At 38.0% G+C, this 17,573-nt stretch overlaps 2 protein-coding genes across 2 annotated transcripts; both read right to left on the reverse strand.

Annotated features, from left to right (window-relative positions):
* rab34a (RAB34, member RAS oncogene family a) lies at positions 1–3,055 on the reverse strand. Its single transcript, XM_053320864.1, has 10 exons — positions 2,944–3,055; positions 2,774–2,865; positions 2,621–2,686; positions 1,830–1,931; positions 1,671–1,735; positions 1,496–1,547; positions 1,329–1,410; positions 397–487; positions 199–306; positions 1–68 (listed from the first exon to the last, which is right to left on the reverse strand). Exons 1-10 carry the CDS (start codon positions 3,016–3,018, stop codon positions 1–3), a joined length of 801 nt encoding a protein of 266 aa, XP_053176839.1. The 5' UTR covers positions 3,019–3,055.
* Positions 3,056–6,538: 3,483 nt separating this feature from the next.
* On the reverse strand, positions 6,539–12,470 carry tlcd1 (TLC domain containing 1). The gene is made up of 4 exons (XM_053321095.1): positions 12,265–12,470; positions 11,050–11,132; positions 9,082–9,164; positions 6,539–7,574 (listed from the first exon to the last, which is right to left on the reverse strand). The coding sequence occupies exons 1-4, from the start codon at positions 12,468–12,470 to the stop codon at positions 7,170–7,172; spliced, it is 777 nt and encodes a 258-aa protein (XP_053177070.1). The 3' UTR covers positions 6,539–7,169.
* Between the last annotated feature and the right edge of the window lie 5,103 nt (positions 12,471–17,573).

Below are 17,573 nucleotides of genomic sequence, written 5' to 3' on the forward strand. Positions count from 1 at the left end.
TTACTGACAGCAGTTCGGCTGCTTCTTCTTTGATGTAGTGTGCACGTTGCTTGAGTTGCTGTTAATTCCTGAAACACAGGAGCTGGGCATCAAACTCTGACACCACATGTGGGAATGATGGGTCTCTTTAAAATTAAAATATAAAATGACCACATGTCATGGTTTTCATGATTACAGAGAAATTAGTTGGATACTCACGGACTACGTCTCCAATTTGTCTCGTTCCACTTTTCTCCAACTCGGCAAGAACATTGGTCTCAAATGCCAACGATGCAACTCGGAAGAAAAACTCTCTCACGTTTTCTCCTGCAGCACCACAGAGATACAGATCCGTAAGTTAACAGTGGGGTTAGTGGCATTGATCTGTTAGTATTGTGTTTAAATCCAAACAGTCACCTGTCAGTGAAGACACTGCCCAATACTCTGCACTGATCTCCTTTGCTATTTTGAGGGCATCTTGTTCGATCTGAGCGTACTGAGCAGGAGACTGTAAGAAGAGTGAGAGGAGACCAAAATGACAACGTTGTCCCAAATCAAACCCCAACAGAAGAAATGTAAGCCTCTTGATGCAACATAATGTTTGACTTTACTTTAGAGCTGAAACAATTAGTTGATTCATTTTTAAGCCAGAAAATACATGTATCAAAATACATGTACCATTTGTTAGTTGTATAATTAACAAACACAAAAGGAAATATTTTCTGGTTCCAGCATCTAAAACGTGAAGATTTGCTGCTTTTAGGGGCCTTTTATGTATTTATTAAAGAATCATACTGGAATATTTTACTAACTACTTAACTTAACTACAGCAGCATTTTGGAAATACTCCAATTGTATAAAACTCTGTTGTGAAAACTGTCAGTCTGTTTCATATCTCATAATCTTCTATTAAATATTAACATGCCACTCTTTTTCAAATGATCTTGGTAAACAATGTGTTGTCCTGTTTACAAGAGCCACAGCAAGACAAAATATACCACTAGATCTTACAGTACTAATTATGATCTCTAAAAAAAAAAAAAGGCGATGTAGTAAAAGACGAGAACCCTTACAAAAAATGACCTTCATGAACTACAAAAGTAACTCGAGCAACGCCAATGAAAAGATCAGCTTCTTTCTCTCTACTGCTGCTACATTACAGTTTGTGAGGTCTTCACCCCCGCACCACAAAGGCTTTGGGGTCTAATGAGTGAGGAGAAACTACATTCCTGAGGTTTGAGCCACTACACGAACTCTTTGTCCTGCGGGCGTCAATCCAAACGAGACCCATTTGACTTTGGCTGCAGTAAAGGCACAGGCATGTCCACCTCAAACACTTAAAGACGTACACTCAGGTCTTTTTTTGTGCCCACGAGGAACAGCTGAACCGCGGTGGGGTCGTTCTCTTTCAAGGCGTCTTCCAGCCACTGCCTGGAAGCAGACAAAGACCACTTTAAATCCTCCAACTGGCACAAAAAAGGAGTGCAAATAATACTCTCATGATAAATAAGCTTACCTTGTATGTCCCAAAGAGGCAACATCATTTACATCAAAGACGATAATCACCACTAGAAGAAAGAAGAGAAGAAAACTTTAGAACAGTGAATGAATAACTTGTTTAAAAGGTGTTTTCCCTTCTGTGGCCTTCTGTGAGAGATGATGGTGTACATTATACATCTAAAACACCTTACCCTGTGCTCCTCTGTAGTATGTAGAAGCAATGCACTTGAACCTCTCTTGACCTGCAGTGTCCCACCTGTAACGCACGAGACCAACTGCTGAGTAACAGTGCATCAAGTTCATTTTACTAACTCTCTCTGATGTTACAATAAAGAAAGTATGAGACTCACAACTGCAGGCTAAAAGGAACGCCCAGCACTTCAAACCGCTCCATCTCAAAGTCCACACCGATCGTTGCTTTGTAGTTCTTGTCAAAAGCATCCTTGCAAAATCTGAAAACAAAATAAAGGACAATTCACACTACAGCAACCACTAATGAACCTAATCTACAGCAATTACATACATATTATTCATACCATTTGTTTGTTATTAGGATATCTCAAGAAATATCAACATTTCAGCAAAACATAAGGCCATCGGGTGTCAGTTCACCCAAAGACAAAAAACCCCAAATTGGATTGATTATTTGTTTAAAGTATGAAAACTGTTGACAGCATGTTCTGTGGATTACTGAGAGTGACATTGACACTGTTTCTGTTTATTTAAACATAATATTTAAACTTGCCTCACAGAACAGCAATCTCTGTTTTGTTAATTGTTTTAAAGAAATAAAAGACCTATCTTTCTAATTTGGCTTTTAATTTGGTCATTTTATTTATTTGACTTAATCATTTGTAATGTTTTATTGTATTGTGATCAAGATTCTTTTTTAAACTACAATTTTAAACTAACTTTGTTTTTGATCATGTTTTCCTTGCATGAAAGGTGCTATACAAATAAAGTTATAATTATTATTATCAATAATAGCGTAATGAAATGGAGGCAGAAATGTCAGAGTGATGTCTCATGCTGCTTTAAAGGAAGTCTGTATTCTCTGAGTGTCTTTTATTTCAAGTTATCCATTTCCCAGAAGTGTAACTTATCCAGTTTTCATATATTAATTAACAGTCTTTGAGTTTACCTATTAATGAGACAGGTTTTCCCCACAGCCAGGTCACCCACCACAATGACCTTGGAGATTTTAAATCTGCTGAGAAGAATAAAAGAAGAATCAACAAGTAAATAAACGCTACAAAACACCACATACACTCATTCTGGTTTGTCCTGGGCTCACCCCACTGTGCCGGTCCGCTGCTCCTGACAGGCGGTCTTCACTTTATTGTTGAAATCCTCCTTAGTGTGGAGAGCTGCCTCTTTCCTGAAATACTACAAGAGAGGAAGGAAGAGTGTGTGAGATGGTGCAGTGTTTTACAGATTGCAGGGTTTTTATAGTGAATGTTTTACCTGAGGGAGCTGTGCGATGATTCGGTCCCTTCGAACAGGAGGAAGAACGCTCATGGCTGAAACTCGGACTGACATCAAGCCTCCAGGTAAATGTTTATCAGAGGGACATGTGGTGCTCTAAGCAGAGAGAGAACTATATTAACTTCATTATAATCATTAAGCCACGTAACATTTCCTCTTTACAGGGAATAAAGCTTATAAGATGAGATATGAAACTTGCAATGAATCTGCATCCAATAAAAGAGACAGAAATGACCAGAGTTTCTTGTTACAGTCACTGGTTGAGATCCTGCAGTACTGGATACTAAACTATTTTGATAACTGACTAATAATTTCATTATCTCTGTAAATTGAATATTTGGAGGTTCTGGGACCATTGGTCAGACAAAAGAAAACATACATGTGTGTCACCATGGGTGCTAAAACAATATAAACAGCATTTTTGAATAGATGAACTGAACAGTTGACCAATTAAAATAAAACAAATAATTGGGTTAGGGTTATCAATCAATCATGAAAATGACAATTTGTTGCCACTCGACTGAATTCAAATATATCTTATAAGTACAGTATATTATTGTTGAATTACCAAAATAAACAGATAGATCACTAAATTATATTTAAAATGCCTGTAACAATACGTTTTCATAGTAAATTAACATTTTAGTGTTGATAGTTGCTGGCTTCAAATGAGATTATTTACAGTTGTTCTTACTTCTCTAAGACAGCAAACTAAATATGTTTTGAGCTTTTTGGACTGTTGTATAAAACAAGAGTCACTTTAGACTTGTGAAGTGATGTTCCCTCCTGGTTTGGGACACTTTGAAGTGACATAGACTAATGGAATAAATGAGTTTCAATGATGTAACTCAATGACCATTTTAAAGAAATACAAACCAGGAGCATATATGGCACAAGTTTAACTTTTAGTTCAGGTAGAGTTTTATTTTCCTTGGTAACCATAATACACTCCTTCCTCCTGTCTGTCACTGTGTGCAGCTCCCTGGAAAAAAACTGAGACAGAGCAAGAAAAAAAAACGAGCCACGCAAAACTAAAATCAATTCAATGATAGAAAAATACTTTGTCATCCATTGTGTAGCAACACAGCCTCATGCAGAGCCAGACCAGACAAATGTAATCAGTTGATCCACTTACTGTAGATCTGTTTTAATCCTATTGTTCATCAAAGCTGCCAGTTAAGAAGAAGTCTCATTTAGTAGATTCGGGGTTTGTCAAACTAGAAAACTGAAGCCAAGCGGCGTTCAAACTCCATTTTAACACCCTGTAACTTCACTTTAAGTCTTTTATTGAGTCGCTAAATGTGTATGCTGAGAATGACCACAGTGAGTTTAACATGTACGACAACATTCAACTTTTTTTTTTTTTGTTGAAAGAAAACAGCGTGTTGAAGCCGAAATCTGTGGAGATGTAACATGATACCTTTTTACCGAGGCAGGATGGTCCCCTCACTTCTTCTCTCTCTCTATCTCCTGGGTTTTTAGGCTCCTTTTTCTTCCCAAAGGCAATGTCCTGCTGGTGTGATGTAAACTAAAGGAAACTCATTGTTAACCTTTAAAGTGTTGAGCTTGTGCTGAGCAGAGCTGCTGAAGTCGAGCCACGGAAGTTGAGGCGGAGAAGCGTCAGAGTGGAGGAGGCTGCAGCTGCTCCTCTCTCTGCTCTCTCTGCTCTCCCTGCTGGAGGAAATGAGGAAGGAAAGAAAACACTGAGGAAAGAAAAACTCACTATCATGTATATGAACCCTCATCATACTTACATATGGAGGGAAAAAAATCTATCTGAAAATGCACAAATCAAATCACTGTTAAGGACCATGCATTGATTATTTTTGTTATTCTGTTTATATTCTACTTAATGGGTGTTTTGTGTTTATTTTGGCTTTGTTTTTAAAGTAAGAGTAAAGACATGACTAAGGCTTTAAAAATTAGTTGATGCTTTGGAAAAATATCTAAAATCCTGCAAATGACCAAAAAAAAAAAGTTTCCTGTTCGTCAGTTAAATATGTTGACTGCAGAGGGCGCCATAAGCCTGTTCACGATACTATTATATGATAGACAATAAACTAATTAATTAAATATTTTATATTAACAATATAATATATACTTAACAGTTACATCACTACTATTACTGCTACTCAATTATTAATAATTTACCCATTACTTTTAATCTATTTTTCCTGTTTTGAATATAAAATGTTGGAAAATAGCTTTCAAAAAGTATTATAATTCCTCACTATTAATTACATCTGATCAAAAGATGTTCAGGAAATCATCAATTTGATATCCTGGAATGCGCAAATATTCATTTTTTGCTTGGTAATATGACTAAAATGATTGATTGTATCTCACAATAGTTGCAGATTAACTTTCTACTTATTGACTAATCAATATATTGAATAATCACTTTGTCTTTAGACTACATGGATGTAAACCTGAGAATAAGTACAAGAAACAGCAGAGGATATATTACAAAAACAAACAGAAACACTGTGATTTGAAACACTTTTTTTATTCATTGTATCACTCAGCAAAAATACAGAGCTCCTAAAAAACTTGTCACAATTCAATACGAGATACACAATATTATGGTCAAATGAATCTACATGTTTGTCTCAAAAATCTCTGCTTGGCAACAACACAGCTTTTACAAAAGCATAAATTTCTGTGCTATATCTTTACTTTCTTATTTATAAATCATTTGAAAACATTTGACAAGGCACTGTGTGGTAAAGCACTGCAGCACAGCTCGGACACAACATGTCTGTTTGGGTGTTCCTGGCTGAAATAGAAAATGAAGTTTACTGATCATTAAGTTTTAAAATTACACTGTCAGCACTTAAGGTCATATGATCAGGAAATTGTCATTTAAAGTCGACTATTTGTTTCACTTGTATTACTATTTGAAATATATCAAAGAGGAATGCACATTTGAGGTAATTATTTACCAAATTCTATATATCAATTTGAGACAAAAAGGAGAAACACATCTTTACCTGAAGGTTGTCACTCAATAGCTTTTGAAAAAAAGGGGGGTGGGTGTCTCTATTCTGTAAAAGTACTGTTACTTGGCAAACATCAAATAAGGTTCACACTTTATCTTCTATTCTTTTTTTATTCCACATTTACTGATGATATTGTAGTAGTAGTATTGTAATGATTGTGCTGTGGCAGCTCATTATGAAGGGTTTCTCGGGGTTCCCACTTCCTAAAGAGCTCAATCTGACTGTTATATGGCAAGAAGATCCAGCTCCAGCTCCAAGAATGTAATAAGAGTCCAATTATCCTGCATTGTTGTGTGTTTCCAGTTGAATGGTCCTTGACTACCAGTTTAGTTATAGCCCAGTATCTCTTCAGCCACAAATGGCATCATAGAGACGCAGGGAGAGAACGTACTGAATGTACACATAAATGATTAAAATGTGAGTCTGTTGCTGTTAAAACTAAATCTGATTCTCTTTTCTGTCAGAAAATCCCAGATGGCTGATTAATCCAACACTCCGGAAGAGAAAACTGGATTACATGTCATTTCTCCTCATAATAAACAGTTAAAGATACAACATATCTTGATATCATATACAGTAGCTAGGCTGTCAGCAAACAATGTTAGTGACGGCAAAAATGCTTTTTCACATTTCAAATGAGTGTGTTTCATGCAGGTTGTTTGATGGATTAAAGTCTGGTTATGGGAAGTAAAGTTACTTCAATTCACTTTCTTGCCAAGAGTTTAACGAGAAGATTGATGCCACTCTCACAACAATGAGTGGTATTGACCTTCTCATCTAACTCTCTGCAAGAAAATGAATAAGCCTATTTCCCAAAATGTCAAGCTACTCTTGGCGCTGAAAATGAATCTTTAATATGCTAAAAATAGGAACACAATGTTAAGGGTTTGAGAAATTATGCAAACCTAGAAATTTTAGCTTAATTTAAAGCGCTATTGCATTGTATTTTTTCCCTGTGAAAAGCCTAATTTTTGACTTTCCAACAGCTCTGGAACGCATCACATTAACACGGCAGCAGCCCGTTCCACAGAAAGGTGTTTGGGTTTATGTTTTCTTTGGCAGTAAGACGCGATACAACAAGGGAGCCTGTCGTCATGAGGAATGCTGTCAGTTATGGTTTGAGAAAGACAAAATGTGTGAACTCCCACCCTAAATAGAAAACTAAATTGTGTATTGCTCTCTTGCAGTCCTGTAAACCGCCTCCATTCACTCACTAAGAAACTTCTTAGAGTTGTTATTATGCGTCCCGTTCTGTCCCGCATAGCTCTTACTCTGAGGGAAGAAGTCTGCACGAAGCAAGCGGTAGAAATAAATCAGGATCATAATATTCATCACGATCATGGTGGCGAGAAAGTATCCGCTATGGTTCAGCCAGGAATAATTGTTGACGATGTACCAGGTGAGGTAGAACTGGGTGCACAGACGGAAAGTGGTGTAGGTGAAGAGGTTGGCGAGTTTGTTGATGTGGTACATGGAGGACGACTGATCTCCCGACAGCTTCAGCATCAGCCTCAGGTGCAGGGTGACGCTGTTGACCTCTACAAAGAGAGCGATTACAGCGCCAGCTACATACAGCTGAGTGTAGAGAGCGTACAGGAAACACCAGACCACCTGAAGGGGAGACAAAAAGAGACGGAGGTGTTAAAAGATCACACTGTTTGCTTTTCTCTGTAAATATGTCAACTGTTGGTTTACCAAAGTTACAAAAACACACTCATTAAATAACTTGTCTAGTGTTAGATATGTCTAACCATGCAGATAGTTTTAATTTAATTAATCCAAATCTTGAAATGTTCTTCTCTGATGCGGAGTAAAAGGAATTTCATTTGTGGTGCTCACATAATTAAGAAAAATACATTTAAAATAATAGTTTGCTATGAAAATGGCGACAATTTATGGGCTTTTGTTGTGTAATTTAGTAGTATACTTTACTTTACTTTAGTAAAGTATCTTCATGGCTACATAACATTAGCAATAAGAAGATACTAATAATGCTCATTACACATCAGAAAACAAAACAACAATAAATGAACAATACAGAGATTTGATTGTGTTAAATCCCTATAGAGGGAAATGTGAAGTTTGGCCTGATCTTCATTAGTATGCAACAACAATGCAACTCTGACCAATAATAAGTACTTTGTGATGTTCATTATGATGGTGGAAGTTTCATGTCTCTGCAAGTCTGACTATTGCCTTTTATAGAGTAGCCAATGGCTGCCTTCTAGGTAGGAAAAGTGCTTTCAAAGAGCCAAAAATATCTGTTGAGCATGTAAAATAGTCAAGATTAGAATGAGGTATCTAAGATGCTTTTTATTATGTAGATATTTTTATGACAGTCAAACTCAATTACAGTCCAATACTCGCTACAAACGTGTGTTGTTCAGTTCAACACGGTTTAAGTGCACAGAACTTCATTTTAAAGTCTAGAGAAGGTGCCAAAGTTTCCAGATATCAAATATTTCAGGTAAAATTTTGTGAAAATGTGTTTAAAATGAACATCTAGAATATAATACATAAAATCATTAAGTCTTTGGTGTAAATGTTTCACTTAGTTTTACACGATTGATGTTTTTAACCTTAAAATTACTTCAGGGGAAATTACACTGGAAGTCACAGGAGACACTGAACAAAAAGATACTCTACATGATTCAATGATACAAATAAGATGATGCAAGTCTGCCAGTTGATCTCATGATTGCAATGATTTCCGCTCTGTGGCACGATTCAGCTCAGCTCAGCTCAGAGCTGTGCAAACAGTCTGTGTTATTTCACTGTAATTACTCCCCTCTCTCTGGATTTGGTTTGTTCAGTGGATACTTGATGAATTGTTTAATGTTATTCAGCATAAAGTCTATAAGTCCTCATGTATAACAAAAGATACATCTGATCACACAACCACATTTGCAACATTTCATGATGAAGTTTTTATTTAATCTCATATTTTGTGAAATCTAAACAAATTCTCAACGTAACACCACTTTCTCTTCTTCTTCCTCTGACTTTCATACACATATAAAACAGGCCACCTGTGCATTAAGTTTCTGAGCAAAACAAACAGCCACGCAACCTTTGCCAGAGCTGAAAAGAGAAAGTTGCCATAGGCACATGAGCTTACCAGTGCATGATGGAGTAAGAATTCCCACGATCCTCTTGCATGTCCTGTCAGGATAATATCACCTGCATCTTGCACAAAGTATCCTGAGAGGAAAGAAAGAAGAGCATGGTCTGTGTTACTGGCATGAAACTGTAGATTTAATCAGCTCAAAAGGAAAATATGGTCAAAATGTATTTTAATACGCCAGAGTTGAAACCAAACTATGATAAAGTCTAAAGTCTAAATTGTGCAGAATTTCATGCGATACAGTGGTTGATAAGGTAATCTATATATACTCAAAACTTGTATGTGTATTTTAGAGTTTCATATGTTTATATTTATACTTTGAAAACATAAAAGTAGCTTTTTTCTTCATGATGCTTTCATATTTTCATCTTCCATTACACTTGACAGTTAATTTTACTTCTAAATCCATAATTTCACAATAAAGCTGCACTCTACACTGCTGTTTACGTTCAAACATCACATGAAACTAAAAAGCACACATTATAAAGTGTCTGTTGTTGCAGAGCAGCCTAGAGTCGTTTAACGACGGGTATGTTAATGTCAACCCAACAGGTGTTACTTGACTAACCTGACATATCTGTGGTTTCCAACCAGAGTAAATAAGTTGTTTTAGTTGTTCACCACACTGCAGCGTACTGATGGATATAATAAAGATCTACTTATTTCTCTTCTGCCATACAGCTCTCTGCTCCATCTGCCAACTTAACTACCATGGGGTCAAGAGCTTTCAGTCAATCTGCCCCCAGTCTGAAAACGCACTTATTCTGAGTGGCAGTCTCACACTGACTATGTAGTCACATTCATATATAATATTATTTTTATATATATGTATATACACACACATTATATATATACACACAAATTATATATATATATATATATTTATGTATTTATTTATTGATCTATTTATCACTGTAAAATTATACTAACTTCCACATTAATGTTTGCTAATTTATGTTTGATGAACTGTTGTTGTTTTATGTGTGTCTTGTAATGTGTCCTTGAGTGCTTTGCCTCTCAATAAAATGCATTATCATTATTATTATTATTAAAATTGCAACACCACTCAAGGCTGACATGAAATTCATAAACTCATGTGCACACCATGAATTTCACCAGTTTGCTATTCAAACTACGTGCCATTGTATGGTTTGTTAATGCTACTTGTTTAGATAAACTACAATTCAAAGCATGTGACTGGTGATACACATCTTACAGTGTGCAAATTTCCCTTGTGTCACTAATCAGAGGTTAATCAAGAGTCCTTGTTTATGGAAATAATCCAACAGCAGAGGTAATGTGTTTTATTTTTAGAAGATGCCATCTAAAAAAAATTCACAGCATATCCATGGTTATCAAACTGTGTTGGCCTCATTTGGCTGGAGGAATTCAAGTGACTAAGAGTCCCTTTGTGCCTGGGAATGACTGGCATGCTGCGGATAGTGAGACACACAACCAGTCACTATGTTAAAGAACATAACCCCAGTATCTAATCGCCTCGGTTGAACTGATGTGTGGTTGTTAGGGTGGATCTCCACAGATTTGCGTCGTCATGGTTACACAAAGATGCACCTAAGACCTGATCACATAATCCAGCACAGAGCAGACCCCTGATTACTCAGAGGATTAGTTTTGGTGTCCATAGAGATTCAGAGGAGCCGCCCTCTTGCCTGTTTTTGAGCTACAGGTAAGAGGGGCGGTTCTTTTTGTTGTTTCTCTGAAAAGCAGCAACTGGAAAAGGTGGCGGTTGTAATTATGCCCCGGGACAAGTAAAAAAAAAAAAACTACAACCAAGGCTGTTTTTTGTGTAAACATCTAACGTGTAAAATCCAACAACAATAATGCTAATAATGTGTGTGCACTGCAGCAAAACTGAAACATTACAATAAATCCTCATTTAAATACCAAAGCCTAGCTTCTGTTTATTTACTGATATCTTTGAGTGTCCATTTTTTCACTGACCTGTTGAAACGCAGACGAGCAGGTAGGATAGCGAGGTGTGGTAAGTGTAGATGTTGCTCAGCGTCTCCGGCCAAACCACCACACTGGAGAGGGATACATGTTATGGATAGATGGGTCTGTATTCGCCTCACTCAGATATACATGGGCTCACTCCTGGAGAGAAAAGCCTGACTAAGCAGGGATATTAATATCAGGTGTGATAGATTTTTTAACCCCCCTGACTAATATTGCCATTAATATAAACTCCTCACTATCTAGTATCCATATTCATGTATCTTTTAAAAAAATGACTATTTCTGCAATTTTACTACTATTTTATGCTAAAATAGACAAACTAATGTTCCATTTTTCTTTGTCACTTCTTATTGCTGTTTGACAAATGAGTCACACCACAAAAAGAAATGTCTCCCTTTGCGTCCCCTCCTTTAATAAATACACCAAGGCAAAGAAGTATAGTTAATATATAATCTGCTGATGTCATTTAAAGCAGTGAACCTTTTCATATGTTTTCTTGGCACTATTTCGATTCTTCCCTATGTACATTTCCAAGCAAAACAAGCTTCTTTTCAATCTTAAAACTTACTTCCCCTCAACTCCGCTGAAGTGCTCAGTGATTTTTCTAGCTCATAGGCCTACTTTCACAAATTAAATGCAGCTGTAGTTAAGTGAAAGCACAGACATTTAAAAAAAAATTTGACCTTGCCTCCAATTCTTACTGTTAAATAAAAGATGAGTCACAAGCATTGTCCCCGCCCCAAAACACAGTTGTTTAACAAGAATCACCAGCAGGTTTTTCCACTTGATATAGATACAGACTCCTTGCTTGAACGACCCAGAAAAACTGGCTGAATGTTCGATTGAAAAGAGTTGCGCAAAAACCTCAACAGTATGAGCAAGTAGTGAAAAAAGACAGGAGCTTTTGTGTTGCTCATACTGTACAGTGGCATTTCTCTCCCTACTTCCAAATGCCATTGTCTCCCCCGTCCCTATCCCTGCCTGAACATGCCCTTCTCTTCCTCTTGCTTGGCCTGGCTGCCACGGGCTGTCACTGCTCTACACACACACACACACACACACACACACACACACAGACACACACACACACACACACACACACACACAGACACACACACACACACACACACACACACTGTGCACTGTGAATAGACAATGGTATCCCAGTGTAGATGGATTGATGCATGGATAGAGACTTACCAGGTCAAGGCCCATGTCCCAGTCAGCAGTGAGTGCACCATGGACACAGAGAGGTTTCTCCACTTCCAGGAGCGGTACTCATCCTGCCTCACCACTTTGGGCACTGGCAGCCTCTGCAGCAACCTGTGGACCACCCTGAAAAGCAGAGAGCACACCAGCACTGACTGGGCCGGGTGACTCTTCAGCACAGGAAATAGGGCCTCCATCCTCTCCTCCCCTTCACCCCTGCTCTCTCTCTCTTTCTCTCTCCCTCTATGGGAGCTTAGCTGTGTCTCTACACGTCCCCTTTTTCAGCGTGATGGACGGATATGCACGGTATGTGATGGAAGTCTTCTCTGGAGAGAGGTAGAGAGGGGGAGACACTGCAGATCCAGATGTTGATCCTCTTGTTTTTTTTGTTGGGTTTGTAGCTGACGTCCGATTGATTCTGCAGCCTTTGTTTTGTCCCTCTCACATGTTCAGCCTAAAGAAGCAGAGGCTTATAGGGGTTTCCCGGGACAGCTCATTCCTGTGTGGCGGTGGTTGACTCCTCGCTGCGACTTGTATCGTTGTGAGCTCGCCGCATTCAGCCCGTCCGTGTGTGCAGACAGGAGGAGGGTGGAGGGGTGGAGGGGGAGAGGGTGGTGCCGCTGCTGCTCGCTGTAACCACACCGACAAGGAGGGGCACAGACCGAGCTCATGTTACACAAGAAAAACAAAATCACACAGCAGAGAGCTGCTCAAACCAGATTTAGGGTTAAACGTGTCGCAGTAAAGTTAAAGTTAGGACCTTATAAGTAAGCTGCAGCATTACATGTCCAATGTGTAGAGTTGAGTGACATTTAGTAAAACAAGACTAAACAGAAATGGAATATAGGCCTAATACTTTTAAGTATATTTCATTAGTGTATAATAACCTGTTGTTTTCATTTCGCTGGTCCTCCTCCATAGAGACAGCCATGTAACTATGGTAACCCAGAACAGACAAACTAAAGACTGGCTCTACCTAGACGTATATATTTCTATGGGCTCTACAGAGAGGGCCTTTCGCCTTTTTTTAGCGGCCACCGTAGCCGGTTGTCCTACAGGCTGCAAACTCACTTCTTTTTTTGTCAATACAAGGAAAATATACTGAACAAGATTGGTAATAGCTGTACAAAATTAAGGATGGCTTAGATCAACAGTAGTAGAAGACATTCACGAAATTCTCATGGCTGGATACCATATGGGCAATCTGGATTTGCTTAGGGGCCCTCCACAATCCCCCTTTTTTTGGTCAGGCTCCACAGAAATATGTGACAAGGCTTCACCCATTCTATTGATATTGATAGTTATCGTTGCTGTCTGAAACGAAGCCAATCGCTGTATCTCCGAAATGAAATATTGAGTTACAAGGTTTCCCACCCGACAGCAGCGTAATTGGAATAAAATAAAAGTTCAAGGAAAATACTGTAACTGTCCTGATTGACTGTTTTATTTCTCAATTTGATAGCTGAAGTTTCCAGGGGTCCCTGGAGGTACTACTCTAGCCATGGTAATTATAATTTACAAAGAGGTATTATTATAATCCGCAATCTCAATGGCTTTTTTAGACTTTCCAAATGTTATCGGACCAAATTGATCAAATTCTGATAGTGGAGTCATTTAATGGGGGTTTTGTTGCTCAAAAACTATTTAAGATAGATTTGATTGATAATAATAAAGAGAACTAATTAACACAGTGATGGCTAAAACATAAATTAAAGTATGAGGGTTATATGACTATTGTTTTAGGTTTTAATGAAATGGATAAAGTAAATAGAAATAAAACATGTAACCAAGTAAAGTGTACACACTGTGCTAAAACAAAAGTTTCTACTGGCATGAACGAGAAGACATCCTGTGGTACCAGTTTGATGACCTACTTGTCACATCCTGCCTGAGCTTTCTGTTTGTGTTTTAGTTCCTGTTTTATTTTGAAATGTGTTCTACTTGTGTTTCTGTTATTTTTACTTCCTGTGTTTTCCCGCCTTATTGATTTCCTCATGTGCTTGACCCCTGTATTGTTCTACTCACCTGTGTCCTGTTTGCAATCATCCCTTGTGTATTTAAGTCTTGGTTTTCTGTTCAGTCTCTGTTGCATCCTCTGTTTGATTTAATCTGTTCTGTTGAGTGTTGTCTAGTGCTTGTTAAGCCTTGTCACTCTTGTCAGTCTTCGTCAGTTCTTGTCTGGTTGTGTCTATTCTCATCAGTTCTGTTTAGTTACATAATGATAAAGAAATTTTTCTGCAGCCCTTGTTTGTGGTCTCTTGCAATTGGGTCCATGTGCCCCACTTTCCACCCATGACAATACTAGAGCTCATTCCAGAGCCACAGCCCTGACATCCCAACATATCGAAATCCATGTGTGAAACCAACTTTCTCAGTCACAGCCGTGACATCATCATTTAGGATGATTACGACTGCAAATGCATTTGCATGAGGCGTTAGGCAGAGTCAGTGATTATAATTGTTTTTGTGTGGTTATGAGGATGAGATGTTTTAATCTGATCTTAAATATTGGGCAGCAATTGTTTCTTGGGAAAGTGGTAAATGAATTGATGAATTGGCTGACCTTAAATTTGACAATAACCTTTATTCAGGTCTAATGGTAAGAAGTACAAAGAGATTAGCTTCAATACTGACAAAGGATTTTACTGTAGATGTGATTGATAACCTAACTATCGACATATTTGATAAGTTTGGAGAGTAACAATATGTTAAGCAGGCTTTTCTTTGAAATAAAAAGATGCAAAGATGTTGTTCTCACATATTCCACATTTCTTTTATTATTTCCATGTGCTAACTATAAAAAATGCAAACAAAAACAATTGTCCTAATTCAAAAAGTCACAATAGGCAATATGTTCAGGAGTTACATAAAGCTGCATCACCACATTGTGTCAAATCAATTCATCTTTTTGATGTTTCGGTTTTAAATTGCTGTTGTTCCACAGAGCATTAAGTGCCTAATTAAATGCATTTCTTGTTTACATTCTTATTTTGGCACAGATTATGGCAATATGTTTGGAAATATGAATCACAGTTTGAATACATCTTTTTGGGTCAAAATGGCATAGTGCTGTCCGAAGCTTAGGTGTAGTGTAGATATGATGGGCCCCATCAGTAAAAATCTACCATCAGACAGGGTACAGTATAAAAACAGCCCACTGGATGGCAGTAAAATCTCATGTGAAGAACAGCAGCTAATTTTAGTTTTTCAGCTCAGTGGCACACAATTCTTCATCAAACCACTTGGTGGCACCTCTCTCCAAAAACCTCCAGGAGGGCTCTATTCTTTATTGTTGTGATTGCTGAGATGTGTTAGAAATTTCCCTGTGATGAATACGGCTGCAGTGCTTGAAGCATTGAAGTATGCCACTCCCCACTAATTGTTCTGAGTGAAGTGAGTTACTTGTGCATTTATGTGTCAGACAGAGAAAAAAGAAAAATAAAGTGAATGTGTGTTATCAATGACACGTGTTGTAGCTTGAATGATTCAGCACATTGTTCTAGGACTAGTCAATAGGTTTATTGCCCTTTTATAATTTGCGAAAGTCTGAAACTTGAACCATGAAAGATGAACCACATAATTAATCTACTTATATCCATTGAGTGCTGAGCTCTCTGTAATCAAACACCCTGTGGTTAGACAGAGAAATGTAACATAATACCACTTGGCATGGTTATTTTGTTGTAGTGTGAGAGAATTAGACTTTTTTCCTCAATGCTTTAATCCCAGAAACCTGTCATTCCTTGCAGCTTCAGGTTTCCACAGAAACATCTGGAGGTTTCTGACAACAGATGCAAAAGGGCAATACAAAAGTTTTCATACAGTAGAAGCTTCTTCGACTCTCGTTATTGCAAGAGTAGAATCAGCTACTCTTGTTGTCTTACAAAAAGGTTTCCCAATATTGTGATGTGTTTGAGACGGGGATCTTTGTGCCTGGTGCAGCACTGAACAATATTGATCTCGGGGTGATTTTTCTTTCCCCTGAGGGCTGTTGAGAAGCAGCTACTGTGGAGTCTCTGCGAGCAGCCAGTAGAGAGAAAATCTAGGGGTTAATTGATTTTCAGCAAGTGCATTGTAAATACCCAAACAAAAATAGGTCTGCCTTGGCCAGGGGAAGATTCAGTTTTGTGCCTGGGCAGCAAAAATGCAATTTTGTGTTGCAGGTTCTGGGGGGAAAAAAAGTTGATTTATAGTATTTAATTAATTATATTCATTTACGTTTGACATGACATTTTTTGCCCTGCTGAAATAGTATTTTCAAGGTGAATCAGAAAGCAAGAGAAAAAAAAAACATGTAACCTTCATAAATAACTGGCAGCAGCACTGACAGATACCTGTGGATGTCAGCATAGTCAATCAATCTGACAAAGACTTGAAGAGAGAGGTGAAAGCATCTCTGTGGTGAAACTGCCTAAGCCATGATTTCCTGTCAAAATGAGCTGTGTCTTCAGAAATCTTTTAAGATTAATGCTCCTCTTGTGTGGGTTCATACCTAGGGTTTAGCATCAGTTTCACTATCCTACACAGTGCATTCCTGGATAGTGACTGTCACGTCTGGAGAAAGATCTGCTGCTGAAAGAGGACAGCAGTACCAGGCCAAATATGTCACTAAGCTGGTCTGAGGAGTGGCATATATGGTGCAATGTTCCTTTAGATGCTTCTTTGTTGAGATAATATATCCCTGAGAAAGAGCAAACTATTGTTTGTTGAACCACCTACTCACCTTTCTTCCCTCCACCTAGATTCATTAAAAACTGCAAATTGTAGAGAAAAGGTTCAATTACATGCAGATCACAGTTTGTGGTGATATATCATTATTTCAGATTGATGATAATAGTGGAGGTATGTACTTCAGTACAACACAGAGCAGGCTTTGTCACAGCACAAAGCATTTATTATCCCCATTGTGGTGGAGAGGGGAAACAGTGCTCATGCAGCCCTCTTCCTGCTTATCTCAGACAAGGGGAAGGCGCTTTATAATCACCAGGCGTCTGGATGTGAGACTACAGTATCTGGAGTCCAAGCTCAAGACGCTGCACTAATCATATCTGTCTCACTGTTTCACTAACTACATCACTGTCTCCATTTCACTTCTCACTTCAATCAGGTAATTAGTTTTATGGCATTAATGCTAGATAACAGTGTAGATAAATAAAGTATTGGTCTATTTCACAAAAGTAATTTTGGCATGTCACAGTAGGAAAAGCATAGGTGTAGGCTAAATAATAACACAAATTAAAGATACTGTTATAGGCCTACTTGGCTGATAAAAACGGATTTACTGTCTCTGTCACAATGTA

This window comes from Scomber japonicus, chromosome 6 (genome assembly GCF_027409825.1).
Source record: "Scomber japonicus isolate fScoJap1 chromosome 6, fScoJap1.pri, whole genome shotgun sequence".
NCBI classification, from domain to species: domain Eukaryota; kingdom Metazoa; phylum Chordata; class Actinopteri; order Scombriformes; family Scombridae; genus Scomber; species Scomber japonicus.